The 21,029-nt window shown below is 47.7% G+C and overlaps 1 protein-coding gene across 1 annotated transcript in view; it reads left to right on the top strand.

Annotated features, from left to right (window-relative positions):
• The first annotated feature begins 987 nt into the window (after positions 1–987).
• Positions 988–21,029, top strand: part of Vipr2 (vasoactive intestinal peptide receptor 2) — a 77,055-nt gene continuing 57,013 nt past the window's right edge. Inside the window, exons 1-4 of the mRNA XM_028880916.2 lie at positions 988–1,166; positions 3,208–3,307; positions 17,804–17,911; positions 19,848–19,945. Coding sequence (XP_028736749.1) covers positions 1,119–1,166; positions 3,208–3,307; positions 17,804–17,911; positions 19,848–19,945 — 354 coding nt within the window. The 5' untranslated portion in view covers positions 988–1,118. The remainder of the gene's footprint in view (positions 1,167–3,207; positions 3,308–17,803; positions 17,912–19,847; positions 19,946–21,029) is intronic.

Below are 21,029 nucleotides of genomic sequence, written 5' to 3' on the forward strand. Positions count from 1 at the left end.
CTTTACGATTCCCCCATGGACAGACACGGACAGATACACAGACGATGAAGGGATGGCACACAGCAGATAGAAACCTAGATCCTCGGGTACATGGGGCCCTAGTGTCATGGAGCACGCGATAAACTTAATGAGAAGAAAGCCAGTGGCCAGACAGGCACCTGAAAGTGTGGAGGGTGCATTTTCTACTACTTCTAGTCTTCTGACTTCGGGTTTAAAGTTACATCTGAATAGGAAGTTTAAAACTCGCCTGCTTTAGTTTATCTGGTGCTATTGTCTGCTGGTAACTTTCTACTCGTCCCTAGCCTGGCTGTGGAGAGCTGAGCCGCAGCTGAGCAGTGGCTGTGTCCCCACGGGCCTGGTGTCCAGTGGGTCCCACATGTGACACCCCAGGGTCTGCAGAGACACTTCCGGCGCCCATGGGCAGGACCCACTTTTGCCTTGGTGAAGTTCCTGCTTTCCATTTAACCGGCCCGTTGAGCTCTCCAGGGAAAACCATAGGAGAGTTTCCTTCTTTCTCTTGGCTCACACCACTGCAGCCCCTACCGTGGGCGTCCAGCCTGCTTTCTGGGGTTCTTCCTCGAGCTGCATGCAGACTTCTCATTCACAGGAAGTCAGTGCCGCCTCAGCAGCGCTCAAGTTCCTTTACCTGAGGCTGGGCGCTGCCCTTAGTCGTGAGCATCTGCTTACCTGAGCCTCCAACCCTCCAAAGCAATGAGGGCAAGGCAGCCTGCCCTCATTGGGGTCGCAGTGCAGCAGGGCTAGCAAGGGGAGCCCAGCAGGAAGGGGCGCACGAGAGAGAGCAGGGTTGACGAGGGAAGGACCCGGGCCAGCAGGGGCTTGGGGTGAGGCTCGGGGCTCAGCACCGCTGGCAGTGAGCGGAGGTGGAGGGAGGAAAGCTTGGACTGAGACCCGGTGGACCAAAGTGCCAGGGAGAGGTTCTGCGGAAAGGAGAAGGGGCGCGAGGCGGGGACTGGGCTGAGGGGCGGGGCCGAGACTCGCAGCCTGGAAGGCGGAGAGGGAGTTAGGCGCGGGACTGAGGAAATCAGCCCTGGGAGGCCCCAAGCTGGGGCCGAGGCTGCTGTGGACGCTTAGGACCAAGGCGGCGCACTGAGCCCAAGATGAGGGCGTCCGTACTGCTGACCTGCTACTGCTGGCTGCTGATGCCGGTGAGTGAACCCGCGCCCCCTTCCCGAAGAGGTGCGTCCTGCAGTGGACCGCTGCACTCACCTCCCGAGTCCCAAGCACGAGCGGGTGGAGCGTGGAGCCCGCGGGGATGACCAGAGCAGAATGCACGGGACCCCAGGCGTCCTACCGTAGCCTTACCTAATCCTTGGCTTGCTAGACTCATTGGCACTTTTCCTATTCTTACCCCAGTCGCGGGTTAGCCAGAAGTGGGGCCCAGGTTCTCCTTGACTCCCCGGAGACGATCTGGGACCTGGTCTGACAGTGCGCCAGGAGTTGGGGATACCCCTAGCACCCTGCAAGCAGAGTGGCCGCTGCCCAGGCCACCTGCTCTGGCTTCGCTTCCGAGAGAAACTGCAGTTGCTCTGTGGTTAAATATTTCTCTTTCCACCTCCTGGTCCTTGTGTTTGTTTAGTATGTGACAGAGGGAACGTGGTGTGACTAAGAAAGTTTCCTTTTGGAAATACTCTTTTTTTTTTCCTAAGCGATCCAAAGGAACCCCTGAAATAAGGTTCACTACATGGTTTGCATGGGTTTTATTTAGTTCTCTGGAACTCTATCCTTTATTTGAAAACCTTTCTTAAGAAAGAAAAGAAAGACGTGAGCCTTATTTCTTGCTTTTTCTGAGAACTGTGTCCCTGTGCAAGGTTTCCACGCTTAGGCCTCCAGGCTGAGGGAGCCAACTAAGCTAAACCTGTGCTGCGAAGAGGGGAGGGATTCTTCAAGGAAATCCATCCGTCATTGTTGATGAATTTTCGGTTTTCTGGAGCGCATCTTCTCCGCCCCCACGGGCAGCTGAGGGGAGCTCCACAAGGGTGGCAGGGACGCCTCGGGCTCCATCCACCTTAACCTCTCAGATGTCCCACATTCCTTATTGTTCCCTCTGTTCCAGGAAGTGTCAGAGATCGCGCTGCCTTGTAGCGCCTTAAGTTATCATTTTGTCAGTCCTGAAATTGATATCAATGAGTTGCTGTTGCTTGGCATCAGGGATCTCTACATTTTGGAGGTCTAAGGCCTCTCAGGTGGTCTTTAAATGAAGCGAATGTGGCAGGGAAATCTGACATTGGGTTTCTTCCTTTGATTCTGTCAGGAAATGGTATTCCTTGTTGGAATGCTAGCTGACCTATATCAACAGTAGGATAACCAAACACAGATAGCCATACCTAACTGAGCATAGTTCCTTTTCATTACTGTCTTATTAAAGCAAGTTTTTGTGAAGACAGGGAGGAACTGAGACATAGAGAGAGAAAAACTAAGAGACAAGTGCTTCCACAGGCAGCCCAGCTTAGGAGGACACAGATTGGAGAAGACTGTCTTCTGTGCTGAGAGCTCATGATTCTCTTTCCTCTCTTGTTGGGGTACAGCCTTGATGTCTGCTTCTACAGTGTCTAAGGACCCTAAGAAAGCTTTACAGAAACTTCCCATGACTCCTTGGGATCAATGTGTTTCTCTCAGCTCCACCTCTTCCTTTTAATCCCTCTCGTTTTTTTTTAAAGAAGGTGCTTCGCACCAAACTTCACAATGACAGCAATGTCATCTGTACTCATGGGTTGTGTTTTTAAGGTGTCCTGAAGCTTGTGAAAATTCACTTGGGCTATTCTGACTCTGGGGTGATCACACAGGGGGTCCTCGGTGCACAGAGCAACTGTGCACAGCCCACAGCCACTAAGAGTTAACTTGCTGTACTTCAGCAAACCACAGGCTGTGAAATGGGAGCTCTTCAATCCTGAGAAAGTAGGAATTTCTAAATTGCTCTTAAGTTAGCAATTACAACATACAATATAGAATGCCCGTTTACTTTCCTACTCAGGAAAAGTATTCTGCTGGATTTTATGTTTATGTTTCACAAAATAGTAAAGTTTTTCTTTTTTAAAATAACCACACCAGGAAAATGAAAATGGCTCCTTTAAAATGAATGTCAGCTTGAAAGAAACGTTGAACTGTAAGGCTTTGTATCTTCTTGTAGATTTTTGCTTAGCTCCTCTTGTGTAGTTTTTAGTTATTCTATTTCTTTAACTTGAACAGGTGAGCAGCATCCATCCAGAATGTCGCTTTCATCTGGAAATACAGAAAGAAGAGACGAAATGTGCAGACCTTCTGAGCAGACAAACAGAAGAGCACAGAGGTGGGTCTGGGGAATAAGTCTGGGCCGCAGGTGGAAGGTCTAGCTGTCTGCACTTCTCAGCATCCTCCCTAACTGGGAGGTTGGAGGTTACCTGCACCTTAAAGACAGGTCCACTTGCCACTGCCCTAGTGAGCCACTAGCAAAGCTCCTGTAGCATTGTGTAAGTGGAGATGTCACCAAACCTTGTAAAAAAAAAAAATCTCAATTCTTAACACCAGCAGTTTCCATGGCTTGAGGAGGCAGCTGTTACTAACGTAATGTTATGGCTCTGCCATGCTCTGCAAAGGCAGATCTGGCTTCCAGGGACTCACAGCACATGCCTGAATTCTCGGTTTTAAAATACTAGCTATCCTTAATGTTGGTTCATGTAAGAATGATGGAAACTTGTCAGAAGCAAACAGGACAAGGGAATGTCAGTTTTCTAAAGACATACTTACTGTAAACACGGTGTATTTGTCAAGCTTGTCCTCTGAATGGAACAGAAATGGAACACCAGGCCTTTGATGTATGCCTCCTCCATGTTCACAGGCCCAAATGATCCTGGGTACCAGCTCAGGTATCAACAGTACAGCCTTTTGTCCTGGATCTCTCTGCTCTATAGTCATGTGTACAACTTCTTCAAGAAAGAAATTAAAATCAAGATGAGCTTGTTACAACAGTCTGATGTTTGGTAGCAGGCCTCAGTCCCTAGACGCCACTCTGAACCCTTTTACCTAACAACCCAGTTACAGCTACGTCACTAATGTGAAATTTCTAGTAGCCACATTAAAACAAGCAAAAAGAAAAGGATTAATTTAATAATGTATTTTATGTTAATCTAAATGTATCTAATTATCAACAATAAAAAATTATTATTTCTACATTCTTTCTTTGTAGTAAGCCTCACAACATAGTACTTTTTTTTAATGTTATTGGCACCTCACTTTTTGGGACACTTTTCAACCCTCCAGAATCCCAGGTTGGGCCGTGGCTCCCACACTAGTCAGAAAGGCTATAAGGAGTCATCTTGTCCCTGCCTGCCTTAGACCCCTGTTTCCTTGACAGTGAAGGCTCTGACTCCAGGCCTCCTTTAAAGACTTGTGATTTTACAACACACATGTCATCCTGAAGGTCACATGCCCCAAATTGTCTAATGACCTCAGTCCATAGAGGCAAATAGAGTCAATCAGTTGCCCTGCCCCAGAAAGGGCTAGCTAGCATTGAAGAACTGACTTCAGCTGAAAACTGACTTCAGATGAGACAAAAGTGTCAGCTTTGTGGCCACCGAGGCTGGCTCTGTTCAGTAAAAATTCAGAGTTCAGGAAAGCAATCCTGTGTCAAAGGCCTACACACACACACACACACACACACACAATGACAACAATGTTAATAATAACAAGGAGAAGAGGAGGAAGAAGAGGAGAAGGAAATAAAATTAGATCTGAGGTGGATCTCGGCCTTCAGCATCCTCTCTTAGCCCTGCCTTGTAGGCGTGACCGTTACCAAAGTCTCATTGGGGGTTGGAACTTCCAGGTCAAAGCTGGAATGGCTGCCCCACTACAGCTGGTGAGATAGCCTAGTAGTTAAGAGCATTTTCTGGGTTCCCAGCACAAATGACACCACAAACATTGGTAACTACAGTCCCAAGGGATCCAGTCCCTTCTTCAGACTCCATAAGCTCCTGCATACATGTAATATACATATATACATGCTGGCAAACACTCATATACATAAAATAGAAACAAATCTTTTTTTAAAGAATAAAATTAAAGTAAGACTTTTACAGGAGCTGGGCAGACCTCTGTGGCCAGTGATGACCAGAACTGCCGTAGCTGAGCTCCTAGGCTGGAGACCCCAGCTGGGTGACTCAAAGACAGCACCTGAGACAAGCTTCCTGGGTTGTTCCCAGAGGGCAGCCTGCATGAACAGCCTAGGTAGAGTCTGTGAGAACTGCTCGGCTGTCCTTAGTGCTTGGCTGGCATAGCCATGTAGATCAAGTCTGTAGGATTTCTCCCGTGTTTGGTGTACAGAGAAACCTCGCTGGTTTTCTTGCAAGGACGGATGCCTACTTGGACATTTTACGTTGAGGGCTTCTGTTTTCAGCATTAGCTTACAGAAGAAGTAAGTGTATATCTGATTCGTCGACCTTCCTTGGTCACTGGCCAGCCACCCTCAGGAGAGCAGGGTTGACCATCAGACCAGCCACTGTGCAGCTCTCAGAAGAGACAGCCTGTGTCCCCAGCTCTGTGTCTGCTCTCTGAAATATGCAGGGCTCCAGTGCCAAGAATATAAATAGCAGTAGGTTACCAGGATGAAGATGCTGCAGGCAATGGGAGCCAGAGGCTGCTCAGAGCCAGAGCTGTGGGGGCACTTCTGGGGGGACAAGGCCACAGGACATGTCCTCATGAACTCAGAAGTGATACCGCTGAGCTCCTAGCATCTGTGAGAGCTGCCTTCCTATCCCGTAGCGGTGTGGAATTGGTGTAACAGAACATCAGAAATTAGAAATAAAGTAGCTCCAGTGCTAGCAAAGTAATTTCCACAGCCCTGACATGAAACTCTTGCACTTTTCCATATGATGAATCAAGAAAACAAAACAAAAAGATGTGATAAATCCCTATAAAACCAATGTCAGTTCTAAAAAGGATTATAATAGGGACTCAGAAAGCTGTGCAGGTATTTGGAGTTCTGTAATTTAATTCTGATCAATTGCTAAGACACATTTAATCTTGACAGTATGTGGATATGGAGCCTAAGGCCACAGATGGTTGAGGGTGGAGGAATGTCCTCCAGGAAGTCAGTATAGGAACCTTCCTGTGGCTCGTTATCATCTCATGTCCGCATCTGTGGTCACTCCAGAGCTTGGCAGAACAAAAGTTAGGCTGGCATGCCTTGGTAAGCCCCTTCCTGCAAAATTAGGTAGTGTTTGCCAAAGGAATTGTGATAGTTACAGTCAGCTTAGAACCAGGTGAAGGAAGGTACTCAACAGTGGGCCTTAGTTTGTTTTAAACTAAGAGTATTGGACTTATGGGAGGAACTGGGAGGCCTTGAGGTTTTTCCCTGCAAGCAAGCTGACTGACAGTAGCCAGTCAGAACTTCATGATAATGGCAGGAAATGGGAAATGCTGGGCCAGAGACAGACATCCCTGCTTCTCACGCAGTGCACGGCTTCACTTTCACAAGGGTTCCTATATGCCTCTGAAGCCTCTCCCAGCCAAGGCCTATGCATCTGGGTCATAGCCCCACCCTAGGAATCTCCAGCATCTACAGTGGGTCCTTAGGATCCTGACAGCCAGTTGAGGACCCAAACAGAGGGTGCTTTAATTGCCAGACTGCCTAGAGGAACACAATCTCTGGTACCCAATGCTGTTTGTATCTGACATCCTCGGGAAAGAAGTGGATGTGAACAGGCAGCATCTCTCAGAAGATGCCCATGGAGGGGCTAAGCAGCCCACACTGGAGAACTCAGCAAATTGAGACTTCATTTTATTATCCAGGCATGGTGTGTGGTCACCAGTGACCATGGCACAGTGATCATTAGTCCTTCTACCCTGTTGTTCTTGAGAGAGAGGTGGGGGGAGGGGAACATTCTGTGTCCTGTTACTCCCAAATCTTACATCAGGCCTTTGAAAATATTTCAACTAGCTTTTGCTAAAGGAATCAGTGAACATTTTTACATTAGAAATGAGTGTTAGCAATTAATGATTGTGTACACAGAGTAATACTGTTAAAGTATGAGAAGCGTGTCCATGCTTGCCCTCCCTTGCCCTGAGAGACTCACAGTGCCCGTGCACAGTCTCCAAAGCCAACTATGTGTGTGATTTGCTCTGGTCGTGTCTTGATATTCTTTCTCTCTTTTAGTCTGGAGACTGTGTTAGCTCTACATTCTCCTTAAAGTTTATATAATATCTAGTACATTCCTTTGGTCCCTTATATCTATTGAACTTTTCAATGGGTAACAATGTTTTTCTATTAAAAATGGTATCCTAATGTTCTTAGGAATAAAGTAGCTCACCAGCATTTGACTAACCTCAAGTCACTAATCATAAATTAAGACAGTTCTCATGACCCAGTAAATAGCAAGGCCTGTGTGGTGCAGCTCTTCTTGTTTGGTGAGGATTGAACCAGGAGGAGAAAGCTTGAACCAAGAGGAAAACCGACCTGTGAGGTTCCACCAGGTGCTGATGTCCAGGAAGGGTGTGTCACAGGTCTGTCACAGTGAATAGGCACTACAGGGTGGCAATGCTGTTGTTCAAAACAAGGAGGGGTGCCCGCTCCTGTGGTACCTGAGACTTTCACTCCTTGGCCACAGTGGAAAGATCCTGGTCTTGCTACCAGAAACCTAGGACCTCTGGGTAAAGATACTGAGTCCAGGTAGGAAGGCTTTCTAGGCCCTAGACCCTCTACATCTGCTGGTTCTGCACCCATTGGTTGTTAGAGACAAAGCAGCATTTTCTAGAAGGACACTGCCTCATTCTTCAGTGTCTGCTCAAAGATAGGACTTGAGTGCTGAGTCCACTCACAGATTCCAAGTCCTGTTGTTTGGTTCCTTCATCTGTGTATTCAGCCAAAGCTGCCTCTCAGATAAGGATTTCTTCCAGGTCACTACCTGCCTGGTGAAGTTAGAGTTTTCTTTTCTTGGACCTGTGTTGGCTTCTGAGGTTCCAGGCAGTGAGTGCCCTGTGCTCTTCTCTCTGAGGTCTTGATCTGGCTTGCTCTTCCATTTTGCTTCTCACATTACAACCCTGACATAAACCTCTCTCCATCTTCTCTGGGTATACATTAATGCTCCTGGGAGCAGGGAGCAGCTGTGACTTTTCCAGATGAGACAACTCACTGGAGGGACACCACGTGAAGTGGTACAGATAGCCCCTAAGGTCTGCGCCACTCAGATGTGGAATGGTGTGTTGCCCAACCTTACCTGAGTGCCCCGTTTCCTGGAGGATAAAAGCTGCTGGGATAAGACCTGAGAGTAACAACAGAAGGCCACACATCGTGGATAAGAATGAGGTACATGCCTACCATGAAGTTGTACTATACCACATGGGCACCCTCCAAGAGGTTAATCTGTAATTTAAACACTCTGGGAACACAAAAGTATGCGCACATGGTTTCCTGGCACCAAAGCGTACCACGAGTTCCAAGGAAGGAGAGAGGGACTTTCTACCTGGGGCTCAGGTACTGGCATGAGAGACATGTGCCAGGCTGACCTCAGAGGTTGGGAGTAAGAGGAGCTGGAAGCAGTGGCAGGCTAGGAGCATGAGCACAGATGGGGGAAGAGAGCAGAATGGTTATGTGTAGCCCTGAGGGTGGAGATACACTGAGGGCTTTGGGGAGGTAGCATCTCAGTATGAGCTGTGTCTTAGGAAGGTCAGGGCATCCTTGGAAATGAAGAAACATGACAAGCAAATAGCATTTCAGGGGAGAGCTGAAAATGTTCCTTGTGGAAACTGGTGGGGATAAGCAACTCCCAGAAGCCATTTCTACATATCAGGAAGCAAGAGGCCAAGCTGCAAGGAGACAAGAACAGAAAGGCCTGGTGGGTGGAACGTGCAGCACCATCCTACAGATGTTCCATGGAAGAAGGCACCCATCACAATGTCTGCAAAGTTCAAACACTTTGTTGCATATTGCAACTTTTCTTTTTATAAGGTTGAGCAATACTGCATTGTGCAATGCACCATCTTCTATTAATCCACATCTACAGTGTTTCCACCTGGCTATTGTGAATAATGGTGCAATGGTAGTGAGATGGCAATATCTCTTTATATATTAATTTTGAATGATCAATAAGAGCAGGTTGTAAATAAAGTAGGAAGAAGCAGAAGGCGGCTGCAGGGGTCAGTATGCAGAAGAAGCTGGTACATAATCCCCTTTGGTGGGGGTTATTATAATGAGGGGGCCTCAAGGCCATGAGCAGGCCTTGAGTGGGGAGGAAGAGCATGAGACAGAAGCAACAGAAGATGCAGAGAGATCTAAATATGATAGGGCCTTAACAGGAAAGCAAGGCTTCCTTTTAAACCTGAAGAGGAGTTTCCTGGTGAGGGCAGGGGAGAGGAGGGGGGGGAGGGGGCGGAGGGGAAAGAAGGGGAGAGAGAGGGAGAGAGAGAAAGGGAGCAGGAGGAGGCCAGAGAAGCCTTTCCAGAGTGCAGCCTTCGGGGTAACTCTCCCAGCAAATCTCCCTGAGGAATCTTAGGCCAACTCAAGAACAAAGGAAAGAAACAGTCTGACTTTTATAGTTTTTTAGAGGTGGTGGACATTTCATATCACACTATCTAGTTCAACAAAGTTGAAACAAAGTGCATGTGACACAGAAGATGGAAGATTAGCAAGCCAGGCCTAAATACAGAGTTCTATGAAAAATGAGTATAATGACTATGAGAAGTCACAAGACATGAGAAGGCCCAGGAACCCTACACAGGGCTGTTTTATCCAAGGGTCTCAAGAGTGACAGAACTTATAGGATGCATCTCTATAGAGAGAGACAAAGAGAACTTTTTAGAATGGCTTATAGGCTGTGATCCAGCTAATCCAACATGGCTGGCTATGAACAGGAAGTCCAAGAATCCAGAAGTTATTCAGACCACAAGGCTGGATGTCTCAACTGGTTGTCAATATGTACTGGGATCCTAAAGAAGTAGGCTCCAATGCCAGTGAACAAATGTGTGTGCTAGCAAGGTGAGGGCAAGCAGGCAAAGAGCAAAAGCTTCCTTCCTTCCTTCTGTGACTTTGTGTACACTCCCAGCAGAAGGCAAGGCCCAGATTAGAGATGAGTTTTCCCAGCTCAAAAGATCTGGATTAAAGGCCTGTCTTTCTACCTCAAAGATCCAGAGCAAAAGTTGATCTTCCCACTTCAAATTAAGCAAAAATCCCTCACAGATATGTGCCCTCCATTTTGTGTTTTAGTTAATTCCAGATGTACTCAATATTTCAACCAAGAATAGCCATCACACTGGGTATTTGAACACAGTACTTTTATGTTTGTGTGGTTGTTTTGTTTACTGACTAAAACAGTGCACACACACACACACACACACACACACACACAGGCTCAGGGGAAATTGCCTTTTGTGGGGATGTCTAAGTCTGTTCTTATGCGGGAGAACTGCTGAAGGAAGAGATGGAGGAGATCCGCAGGGGCCACGTCCAGCAGGAGGTGGCAGGAGGTGACAGACAGTGCTCAGACTCTGCATGGAAAGAGGGGTCAGAGTTAGCTGGAAAGGAAGTGTTCTAGCCGCAGGGCCCCGGTCATCTCCGGGGCATGCCAGTCCTTCATGACAGAGGCCAGAGCAGGACTACTTAAGTCCCAGAACTGACCTTTAGGGGTTAAAGGGTGGTGTCTGCTCCCAAGCAGGTGGGATGGGGTCACTGGATCTTAGTCCAAGGCACCGACTGCCAACTTTCCAGGGCCTAGGCACCCTGGAAAAACACAGTCCTCTGGTTCTGCACTGGGACAACTCTGTCCTGGCTACAGATGAATGGTAACTTGACAGTATCTTCCATGAAGGGTTGGGCTCACAACTGCCTGGAGTATCCAGAACTGTGGTCTCCTTGCCTGGGTCAGTTCCAGCTGTGAGTCAGACCCTACTAGGAGATATACTGAGATGGTCGTGGGAAGCCATCTAAGTAAGTCCTGATCATAAATGTGAAAGAGATTGTCTTGAGATCCACCGGCAGGATTTCCATTGCCATTGATGTAGTCTCCAGATGGGATCTGCTGCTATGCAAAACATCACCGAATTCTGCCCAGCCTTGAGCTTCCGGAGGTAACAGCAGGCCCTGGGCCCCAGCAGACCATGGAGAAAAGCTTCTGGTGTATTTTATGTGGGAGGAGATTATGCCATCAGCACAAGCATGGTGAGCATCCTAATGAGTCCGAGGATCAACATTTTGCAAATATTCAGTATAACTGGTTTGCCAAACAGGTGCCCACATTGTGTCACCTTAGTCCCACTGTCCATATGGCACCACACGAGGGTCCTGGTCCCTTCGGGTAGAAAACAGTGTCCTACCTTAAGGACCAGATTCTGCACTCAGTTGTTAGGTGGCAGTGGCTAAGCAGGTCTCCCCACATGGATTATACGACTCCGGTTGGCATGTACTGATACTGGAGTTTTATTGGATTTGGCAGAGTCCTCTCCCCCCAAAAAATGTGTAGGTTCTGTCCAGATCCATATATTACTTTGCAAAATCCTTGTGTTCACTTAGGAGCTTGGTTTCTTCCAGGTCTGAATCATGGTATGAACTTAGTTCAATTTCCAGAACCTGGTTCCCACCTTTGGGACCCATCTGAACCACAGAATAAAGCTGCTGATTTAGATTCAGAAACCTGATGTCAGCTGACTCCCCAATGCCATCCAGCAGCAGCGTCCTGGAAATGATGTTTCCAGGCCTTGGTTGGTAGCTAATCCTCCACCCTAGAGACTGGGGATGAAATTCTAGATGCACCCTAGTTAGGATATGAGCATTTTACCTGGTTCCTGCACAATACCTATATGGAACTCCAAACACATGGAGTCCTGGCTTGTAGAGCCTTCAATCCTGACCTGATTCAGCATTTCTCTTATACCAAGCGTAGACTCACTTACCAGCACACCCCAGGTTAAGCCTCTGCTACCCTTTCTTACAGGAAAAACTTTGTCGAGAAGCTCCTGGGAGACAGTGTTACTCCGTTCACAGTGTGGCACCAAGTACAGTAGATGTTTAGAGACTGTCTTTTGTAGTTCCCAATATATAAGCAGCATGGCCACAACTCATTTAAAAGCTGCACAGTCAATAGGAAGGAGTGGTATGCTGACTAGCATCTGTCTCTGTAGAGACCCTAAGCCTGTCTCATTAATCTTTTGAAGGTCTTATAGGCCCCAATGTGCGATCATCTATACTCACATTAACTGTCTCCTGAGAGGACCATGCTTTGCTTGGGTGCTTCGTGAGTTCTAAAGAGTGCTTCATTCATTAGACTTGACAGGCTATTGCTTTGGGTATTTCCCTCAAAAGGTTACTTTGCTCTGCTTCTCCCAGTTCAGTTACTGTCATTATTCCTAATTGCGGCTTTCCTAAAATGGCATTTGGCAACATACTTAGATGAGCTAATGCATGGATGGAGTTCTGATCTCACTGGCAATATTTTAAGAACAAATGAAGCACCCTTAGAACAAAAGAAAGGGGTGGAGCTTCTCACTTGCAGAACTCCTATAACCACGCTCTACCATCAGAGTAACTAACTGGGACTCTAGAGCACTCAGAATAGCAAGAGTTATTAGCCACTTGAGCAGCCAGCATCCACAGGCATCCACAGGCATCCACAGCCATCCACAGGCTTCCACAGGCATCCACATTACATTCACATTCCTAGGAGCTGTGAAATCTGGCCCCAGGTGGTCCACATCCTGCTTCCTGTGTAGATTTGTCTATTGCTCTGGAGCCTTGTGTGCAGTGAACACCAAGACAGAGAGCCTTGGTGGCAAACTGTCCGTATGGGTCTTGTGACTTTTACTAGGGGAGACATGAACAAACATATTCACCCTGGATAGGGCAACAACAACTACAGACAAATGAAACCAATCCACCGAAGTCTAGCTGGATGAACCAGTAAGTTTATTAGGATTAATTATGGGAACCTGGGTGAAGCAGCAACACTGGAATTCCCGGCACAGTTTTCAGGTAGCGACAATGAAGAGTCTTCTCACCCGCTACAAACCCCCTGCAACAGAAACCGTTTCCTGTTTATATCACTAGCGGGAGGGACCCCATAAGTCTCTCCTTCACACAGGAAAGAGTGTCCAAACTTGGAGAAAATGACTGCACAGCAATTGGGCAGCTCATGGAGCTGTTAAGAGAACATCCACATCTGTACCCATGGCATTTATGCAGAAATTAATGCATTTGCTCTGCGTGGTCAGCTCAGATGGAGGGTGCAAGTGCCCCGCTAACACTAGGTACCCAAAAATGGTATTATTTGAGATTTCTGAGCTGCAAGCCTAAGTGAAGTGTTGATGAAACATTGCTAAATGACTGTGGGTCACACCTCAGTTGCCCCTGCAAGGCTCCAGGAGATGTAACTAGGCTGAGGGTAAACATTCCACACAGTTAGGATTTGGCCTCTGGACTGTGAGCAGCCTGAGGGCAAGGCTAGCCTAGGCCAGCTCTATGGACCTTGGGTCTGGGCAATCAGGTGAGGAAGCAGCTATTCTAACCCTGCATTGCATCCTCTTCACCAGGGCTCCTTCAGAAGACCACGGAGTACTTACTTTTTGTGAGCACAATGCAGAGAAGCCAGCACCCTCCTCTATCAAGACAATGTAGTGTCTTTGTGAGGCCAGCAAGCAGGAGTCTGAGACAATTCAGGTCAGAATAAATTGGCATAGTTCAGAGGAGGACAAAACACTTGTAAAAATCATCTTTCCCAATTCAATTTCCAGTTCCATCCAGCTCTGTGTCTCTTAAGTTGATGACAGGCATAGAGGATCGGTAGATTTGATGGCAAAATGATGATTAGTTTTTCTAAAACTCTGCTGCTTTAAAATTGTAGCCCTTAGGGGAGTCACAAGAACCTCTTTGTTCAATAGGTACTTTACCAGAGAAAAGGCAAAGGGCTTCACAAGTGTACCCTGCACATGAGAGCTCCAGGAAGGTGTCCCTTGCACAGAAATGCCTAACACAGGTGAACCTTGAACAGGTGTGCCTGCACAAGAGACCCCCGTAAACATCCTGTACAAGTGAACTCCCAAGAAGGTGAGCCCCTGGGCAGGTGTGTCCAGGGCAGGTGTGCCCTGCACAGGATCACTCTGAATAGGTGCACCCTCCACAGAAGAGCCCTAAATCAGTACACTACATACAACTGAGCTCTGGGAAGGTGAACCATAGAATAGGTATGCCTTGCATAAGTGAGCGCTAAGAAGATAGGCCCTGCACAGGTGAGCAAGCCTGAAGATTGGTGGATGTGTTAGTGTGGGCTATGATCCTGGGTTGTCTTAATGACGGGCCTCAGAAGCAGTCAGCGCCACCTGTTTTAGTATCTGCTAATGATTTGTACCTGAATTTGCTATTTGTAGGAGAAACATGTTGATTCTCTAACTCCAACCATTCTTTACATATTCATCAACTATTGTTCTCAAAAACATTCTTCAATTGGGAAATAACTGCAATTCCTTTTAAAAGGCAAGCCCGTGCAATTGTTTTATCCCTTCCTCTTCTGTATTTAATTACTATATTTCCTATCAATTATTTCATAAACATAATGGATGCTGAGGACTTGAAAAATGGGGACTTAACTGTTAAACTCTGACTATGGACTATCATGCTGCCAATAAAAAGAATCATACTCTACACACATAACATGATAAATGTGAGAACCTGGTTACATGGGAAGATAATAAGTGATATTCTTCCTTGTAAAAAGAAGTCCTATGACTCCTCTCCATGTACATGTGTATGAGATTGTGGAATTGGGTGTTGGGTGGACCCGTTGAGGAGCCAGAGTAAAGACCCTAAGTGACAGATCCCTGAGCAGGACTTAGAGGTGGTCTGAGATTTCCCCCTGTACCTGCTTCTGCGGCTTATGACTAGGTAGTGTCTGTGGAATGCTATGTCCTTCTCCCTCAGCTGGATCATACGGTGCAGGGAAGCTGCATGGGAAGAAAGGGAGGGTTGGAGATGACAGCTGGACCTTGGATACTTGTTGAGTAGAGAAAGCTATCTGGGAGCTTTTTTCTGCGTTCCTCAAGGTTAAGCAGGGCCATTGCAGCATTCAGTCCACGGACAGCACCGAGGCAGCTCTGTGGAGGGAACTTCTGAGCAGATAATGCTGGACTACAGCGTAGAGTAGACACCCAGGTGTTTGCTCAGCCACGGTGCAGCCATATCATATGTAAAATGTGGGGTCCCTTTGATGCTTTTCCTGGAGGCATGAGTCTGAAGGACGTAGAGGGTTCTCTCAAGAGGATCTGCTCTGCTCCTGGCTTTCTTCCTTGGACCATGACCTAGGAAGCCTGGCACATCCATAGAATCCAAGAGGAACTCTTAATTCTGTGTCCTGCCAGATGGCTGTTCTGGCCACAGCAAATTCTATGCAAGGAATGGCCAGGGTACAAGAAGTACTTTGTCTGGTTCCTCCTGAGGTAAGAAGAAAGAAAACACTTTCTATAATAAAAATTTGACCTTATCTTGTGTCCCCATCAAGAGCCAGCTGAGCTGAGCTGTCACGACTGAGGCCCTCGCTGCTTTCCTGCCTATTAGTAAGCTGCAATGACCTTTCGCGCTCTCTCTTCTCTGCGCCCTTCTCATCTTCTCACATGAAAGCACTCCTGCACTCACAAACCCACTGCTCAGATGGGACGCATGCCCAAAGGGGAATGCTGAGGTAAGGTGCTCAGGGCCCCTCGGTCTGCTACATCAGCATGTTGCCTAACTTGATTTCCAAGACGTTTGCGGCAGGGTGCTCAGCTTCACATTAGCCTCCCAAAGCAGGAAAATGACATCCAGGGGTGCTTCTGTTGATGCTATGCAGTAGAGAATCCTTTGGATATCACCTTCAGGAGGACTTCTGGCTGATTGTATGGACAGCTACGTGGGGACTGCAAAGAACGGCCCCCTGAAGACTCAGGGACACAGGAGTGGAAGGTATCTAAGTATCCCACCCCAGCGACAAGTCAGGAGGTCTTCGGATATTGTCGGAATGGGACCGTTCACTCCTCGGCCCCAGCATCTGTTGTAGATGGAGAGAGAGTGACAAGGCTGTACAACTTGAGTTCGCCATGAGCACTGTCTGGGCCAGCCTCCTCTGCCTCATTTCTGCAAGAAGTTTTGCTTCTGTGGTTTTTAAACTTACGTTTCTTCGAATGTGGAATGGAAGCTGTCCCTCGGTGTTGCTGACCTATCGGTGGCACTGCCCACACTGGGCACACAGTGGACACAACAAGGAGGAGAGGTCCAAGGAGCCTCTCTCAGCCATACGGCTCTCGCATGACTCCCTGGGTTCCTTCATGCTCGTGCGGTCGGCCCTTCCAGAGCAATCCACTCGAGAGGGAGTAGTGCCTAGGCACACCAGGCCATGCCCACCGCCCAGCATGGTGTGGACAAACCCAGGTCACCGTGGGCGGCCCACAGCAACCTGCTGAGTTTGCAGGGCCTGCCCTAACCTCACTGAGCAGGAAAATAGGCTTAAGGCAGTGAAACTGAAGCTCGGGCCTCTATAAAACTGATAAAAAGCCGGGCGGGATAAAAAGCCGGGCGGTGGTGGCACTCGCCTTTATTCCTAGCACTGGGGAGGCAGAGACAAGAGGATCTCTGTGAGTTGGAGGCCAGCCTGGTCTACAGAGCAAGATCCAGGAAAGGCACAAAGCTACACAGAGGAAACCCTGTCTCAAAAAACCAAAAAACAAAAAACAAAAAAAAAAAACCTGATAAAAAGGCCTTTGGGAAGATATAAAGGGGGCTGAGAGAATGGCAGAAGACCTAGTGACTTAATACCCCAGCTTTGCAGGCCCCCTCAAATGCAGGGGCAGTAGAACTCCCAAGCGGATGTCTAGGAAGATCCCATAGGGAGAACCAAATCACCAAACCCAGCAGCCAGCTCATGCCTGAAGGAAAGCATCATTCAATACCCTAGGTGTCTGAAAAATATTTAAAGTGTGTAAATGACGATCCCTGCTCTAACTAGGCTCCACTCACCAGACCACTGATGCTATCCTTCCTGGAGTAGTCCCAGACTTAGGTCTCCACAAACTTAATACCATGAGGAGCCCAGTTTACCACACTGAAGGTACAAATCAGCAAGAAAAAATGTAACCACTCTCTATTTTAAAATGTGTTATAGAAATACAATGGAATCTTGTTCAGCATTATAAAAGAGGAAACTTACATCATTTGCAAAAATATGATGAGCCCAAGGACTTAATGCACAGTAGAATAAGCCAGGCACGGAACGACAACTCACTTGTGTGGCATCTAAGTCTGTCTCACAGAGCAAAATGTAGAGTGGCGTTACCAAAGGCTGACTTTGGGTGCTGGTTAGAGGGCATGAAGTTTCAGTTGAATGAAAAAAAAAATGTTCTAGTGACCTATTGCATAGAGGGGTGAGTATAGTTAATATAAACCAAAATGCTGAGATAATTAAAACAAAGAAACTACATTTGAGGTGATAGATACTCTAATTCACTCATCCTTCAATATATACATTGTATCAAAACATCTCATCTACCCCATAAGTATATACAATTATTAGTTGTCAGTTTAAGAAGAAATAAAAATTTTAAAACTGCACAGCAGGCACTGAATTCACACACTTTCTACCACAGGCCTGTTGCTTTCTTCCAAGGTATTAAAATGAACACACAAGCTGCTCCTATCTCAACAGCGTCGTGTGAGTATCTCATAGAAAAATGCTTTGACAACTATCTAATGAGCAGTTTTCTTCCTGGAGGATGTTTAAAGTCACACTCATTCTCTGGCCGCCCTTCTAAGCACTGTGTTCTCATGGTCCATGGTTTACACCTAATTCTTTGCTTCTCCTTCCAGGCTGCAGTGGTGTCTGGGACAACATCACATGCTGGCGCCCTGCAGACATTGGGGAGACTGTCACGGTGCCCTGCCCCACGGTGTTCAGCAACTTCTACAGCAGACCAGGTACGGTGTTTGCATTGACTCCTGGGCTCGAAGATGTTTGTGTCTGAGGGTCAGCTTTTCCATTACAGTAACAAGAAGCTGGACCCTGCTGCTTAGGGTAGCTGTGTGCTCCCTGGTCCTAAGGGAACCGCGAACATCTGGCCCATGCTGGGTGAGTTCTCTTATGGAAGCAGCAGTAGCTCATCCACTGGAACCTAGATGGGCAAGCAGGGCAGATGTGGAGGGAAAGTCCGGGTGACAGCTCTCAGGAGGCAAAGCAGGGGAAATGTGCGTGCATGATAACGGAGATTAGGGGAAGAGGGAAGGAAGGTTACAGTTAGCCCGAGGGAGAGTCCCACAAGGCTGTAAGTTTAGGTAGAGAATTTGGGCCACTGCACAAAGATGTTCGTGCTGAACAGATTGCTGTTTACTGGAGTTTGAAGAATCTGGAGCCACCTCAGCCCCTCTGTGCTGTATTGTTCTTTACGCATGTCTCAGGATCCAGGTTTTCACAACATGGAGGAATCTGTCTAGAAAAACAGATTAGAAGACACGACTAGAACAAGGAAAGTACAATGCTTCCGAAAACTGGAAACTTTGTTTCCTCTGGTCAGATACTAAGGGGCAAAAAACTTTGAGGAATGATAACACAGACGTGGAGAAAAGCAGTGAGGGGAGGGGAATCTGGGTCTCTAACCCACCTCCTCGGTCATTCATGGCCGTGTTAGAGGAGCTCAGCCATTCCCAAGAGTCTGTCCTCTAGGAGCTCCCGTCCAGTCCAGACATCAACATCTCCCTGAGGGGCTTGGCCATGAGTGCCAAGAGACACACCCTGAGTGTGGATAGGTCAGGTGTGGCCAGAGTCAGAGTCCTCAGGAAGAATACCAGTGGGTCCCCAGGGAAGGTGATGGGGGACCTAGAGTCCTCTGGACACTATGGAATTGAGTCTGCCCAGCAGTGCCGCTTTCAGAACCACAGCCTGGAAGGAACTGCTAATGCACATTGCCAGATAAGCACTCAGCCCTGCTGACTGCTCGGTACCGGTGAACAGGTAACCATTGACATGTAGAAAACAAACAAACAACAAAACTGTAAGGCCTTTAAGTCGGAAACCCTACCTCCAGCTCAGGCTCAAATGTTACCCAGCCTCCGGGAGCTTAGCGTCCTATCTGTAGAATGAGAACAGCACTTGCCTCTCAGGCCCACTCCGAAGATAAACAGGTTTGTAAAGGAAGACCCTTGTTAAACTGAAATGTCCTAGACCCTGAGGGCCCCATGAGTGGCCTAGGCAGGGGACAGAAGCTCCACAGAGGAGGAGGACATGTGTCCTACCCTGGGGGCCTGGAATAAGAATCTGACCTGGTCAGTTCAAATCACTGATGTCCTTGTCTGTCCCTTTCCCACCAGGTCTGTCCAGAACCTGCCATGTTCTTTGTAAATAGAGTGAATGCTTCATTTCTGAATTTACCATAAATTTGAGATTATTCTTGCTGTTTAAATGCCAATCACATATTTTCCTCCAGCTGACAGCCATGTGAAAACTGCCCTGCACTGCTTCTTAGGCATTGGAGGGTGAGGGGCAGGCCAAATGAAAAGGGGAGCAAGGATTGAAAGCTAAAGAAGAGAACTAGCTCCAGAGCGCCTGGGCCTGGCCACCTCCTCTCTAATAGACACAGATGTCAGAATCTGCTAAGGGTCTTCCTTGGGCTTCAGAATGGAGATGCTCAGTTTCAACAAAGTAATTAGTGCTTGCTTCTGCTTTTACGGTTTTGTGATACAGTGTATCCACTTGTGTCTCCAGGGCCCTGGCGGACAAGTCTCAGAGCATACGCTAGGAGGAAGGACTTCTGGGTGGTCTCAGTCACTTGCTGGTTAGGGCTTCAGCATCAGCTTGTCGTATCATCCTTCAATGTGAGGCCGCTGTTCAAGGACCAAACATCTGAAATTTACTTTCCAGGAAACATAAGCAAAAACTGCACTCATGATGGGTGGTCGGAGACATTTCCAGATTTCATAGATGCATGTGGCTACAGCGACCCCGAGGATGAGAGTAAGGTAGGTGCCCGGCGGGCCGGCCGGCCACACGAGCTCCACTCACTGACACCGCAAACAGACCACATTGTCCATGGGTCTCCTTCCTTCTGTAGTAGTGTGGCTTCTCAATCCCTGCTTGGCTTCTGATCTGCTGTGACTTTGGGGATTTGCCGACTCTGCATAATTTCAGAGGCCCAGGAAGGCAGGCTTTTCTTACTTGTCTGCATGTCTGGATGGCAAAGACTCCTGTAAGTGAGTTACACCTGCCACAGACCAGCTCTTCTGGGGCCTCCTGAGCAACTCATCCTCCTTGCTTTCTGGATCCCTTCATCCCATTTACAGTTTCGCCACTGTCTGGGTTCCTGGGAAGCTGGTTCACTCGTTCTTAGTCTGATCCATGCCAAACACCTTCGGAAGCTCAGAGGCAGTGTCTGTTTGTAGCTGCTGATGTCATGTCTCAGGCCACTCATGCCAAGTGAGAAGAGTCTCTCCAGTCTAAGATTAAGAGAACCACACTCACAAGTAGCTCTTTCTGTAAGAATGTAATCGTTGGGGCTGGAGAGATGGCTCAGCGGCTAAGAGCACTGGCTGTTCTTCCAGAAGTCTTGAGTTCAATTCCCAGCAACCACATGGTGGCTTACAACCATCTGTAATGAGATCTGGGGCCCTTTTCTGGTGTGCAGGCATACATACAGGGAGAACACTGTATATATAATATATTAAATCTTTTTTTTTAAAAAAAAAAAAAAAAAAGAATGTAATTGGTGGTATGGACATTCCTCATGGGAGTGCACCCATGCTCAGCCCTGAACCTCTGCCTGGCTCCATCTCAACTCTGGCAGCCTAGGGTACCTCTGCATCACCTTCCATTATGTTTTACCATTGTCTCCTCCTCTTCAGCCTGGGTCATCTTCTCACTGCAAGGAAGACTTGAGCTCCTCGCAAACCCACAGTCAGATATGTACTGACATACTGACTGCTCAGTAAGGAACTGACTACGGGAGAGATGCTACAGAGACTCAGTAAAGAGCCAGGCACAACACAGCCACTCATGCCTCATGCCGCCTCCTGCCTGTCACAAGGGCCCTCCTGCCATCTGTGTTAG

This window comes from Peromyscus leucopus, chromosome 14, assembly GCF_004664715.2.
Source record: "Peromyscus leucopus breed LL Stock chromosome 14, UCI_PerLeu_2.1, whole genome shotgun sequence".
Classification (NCBI taxonomy): Eukaryota; Metazoa; Chordata; class Mammalia; order Rodentia; family Cricetidae; genus Peromyscus; species Peromyscus leucopus.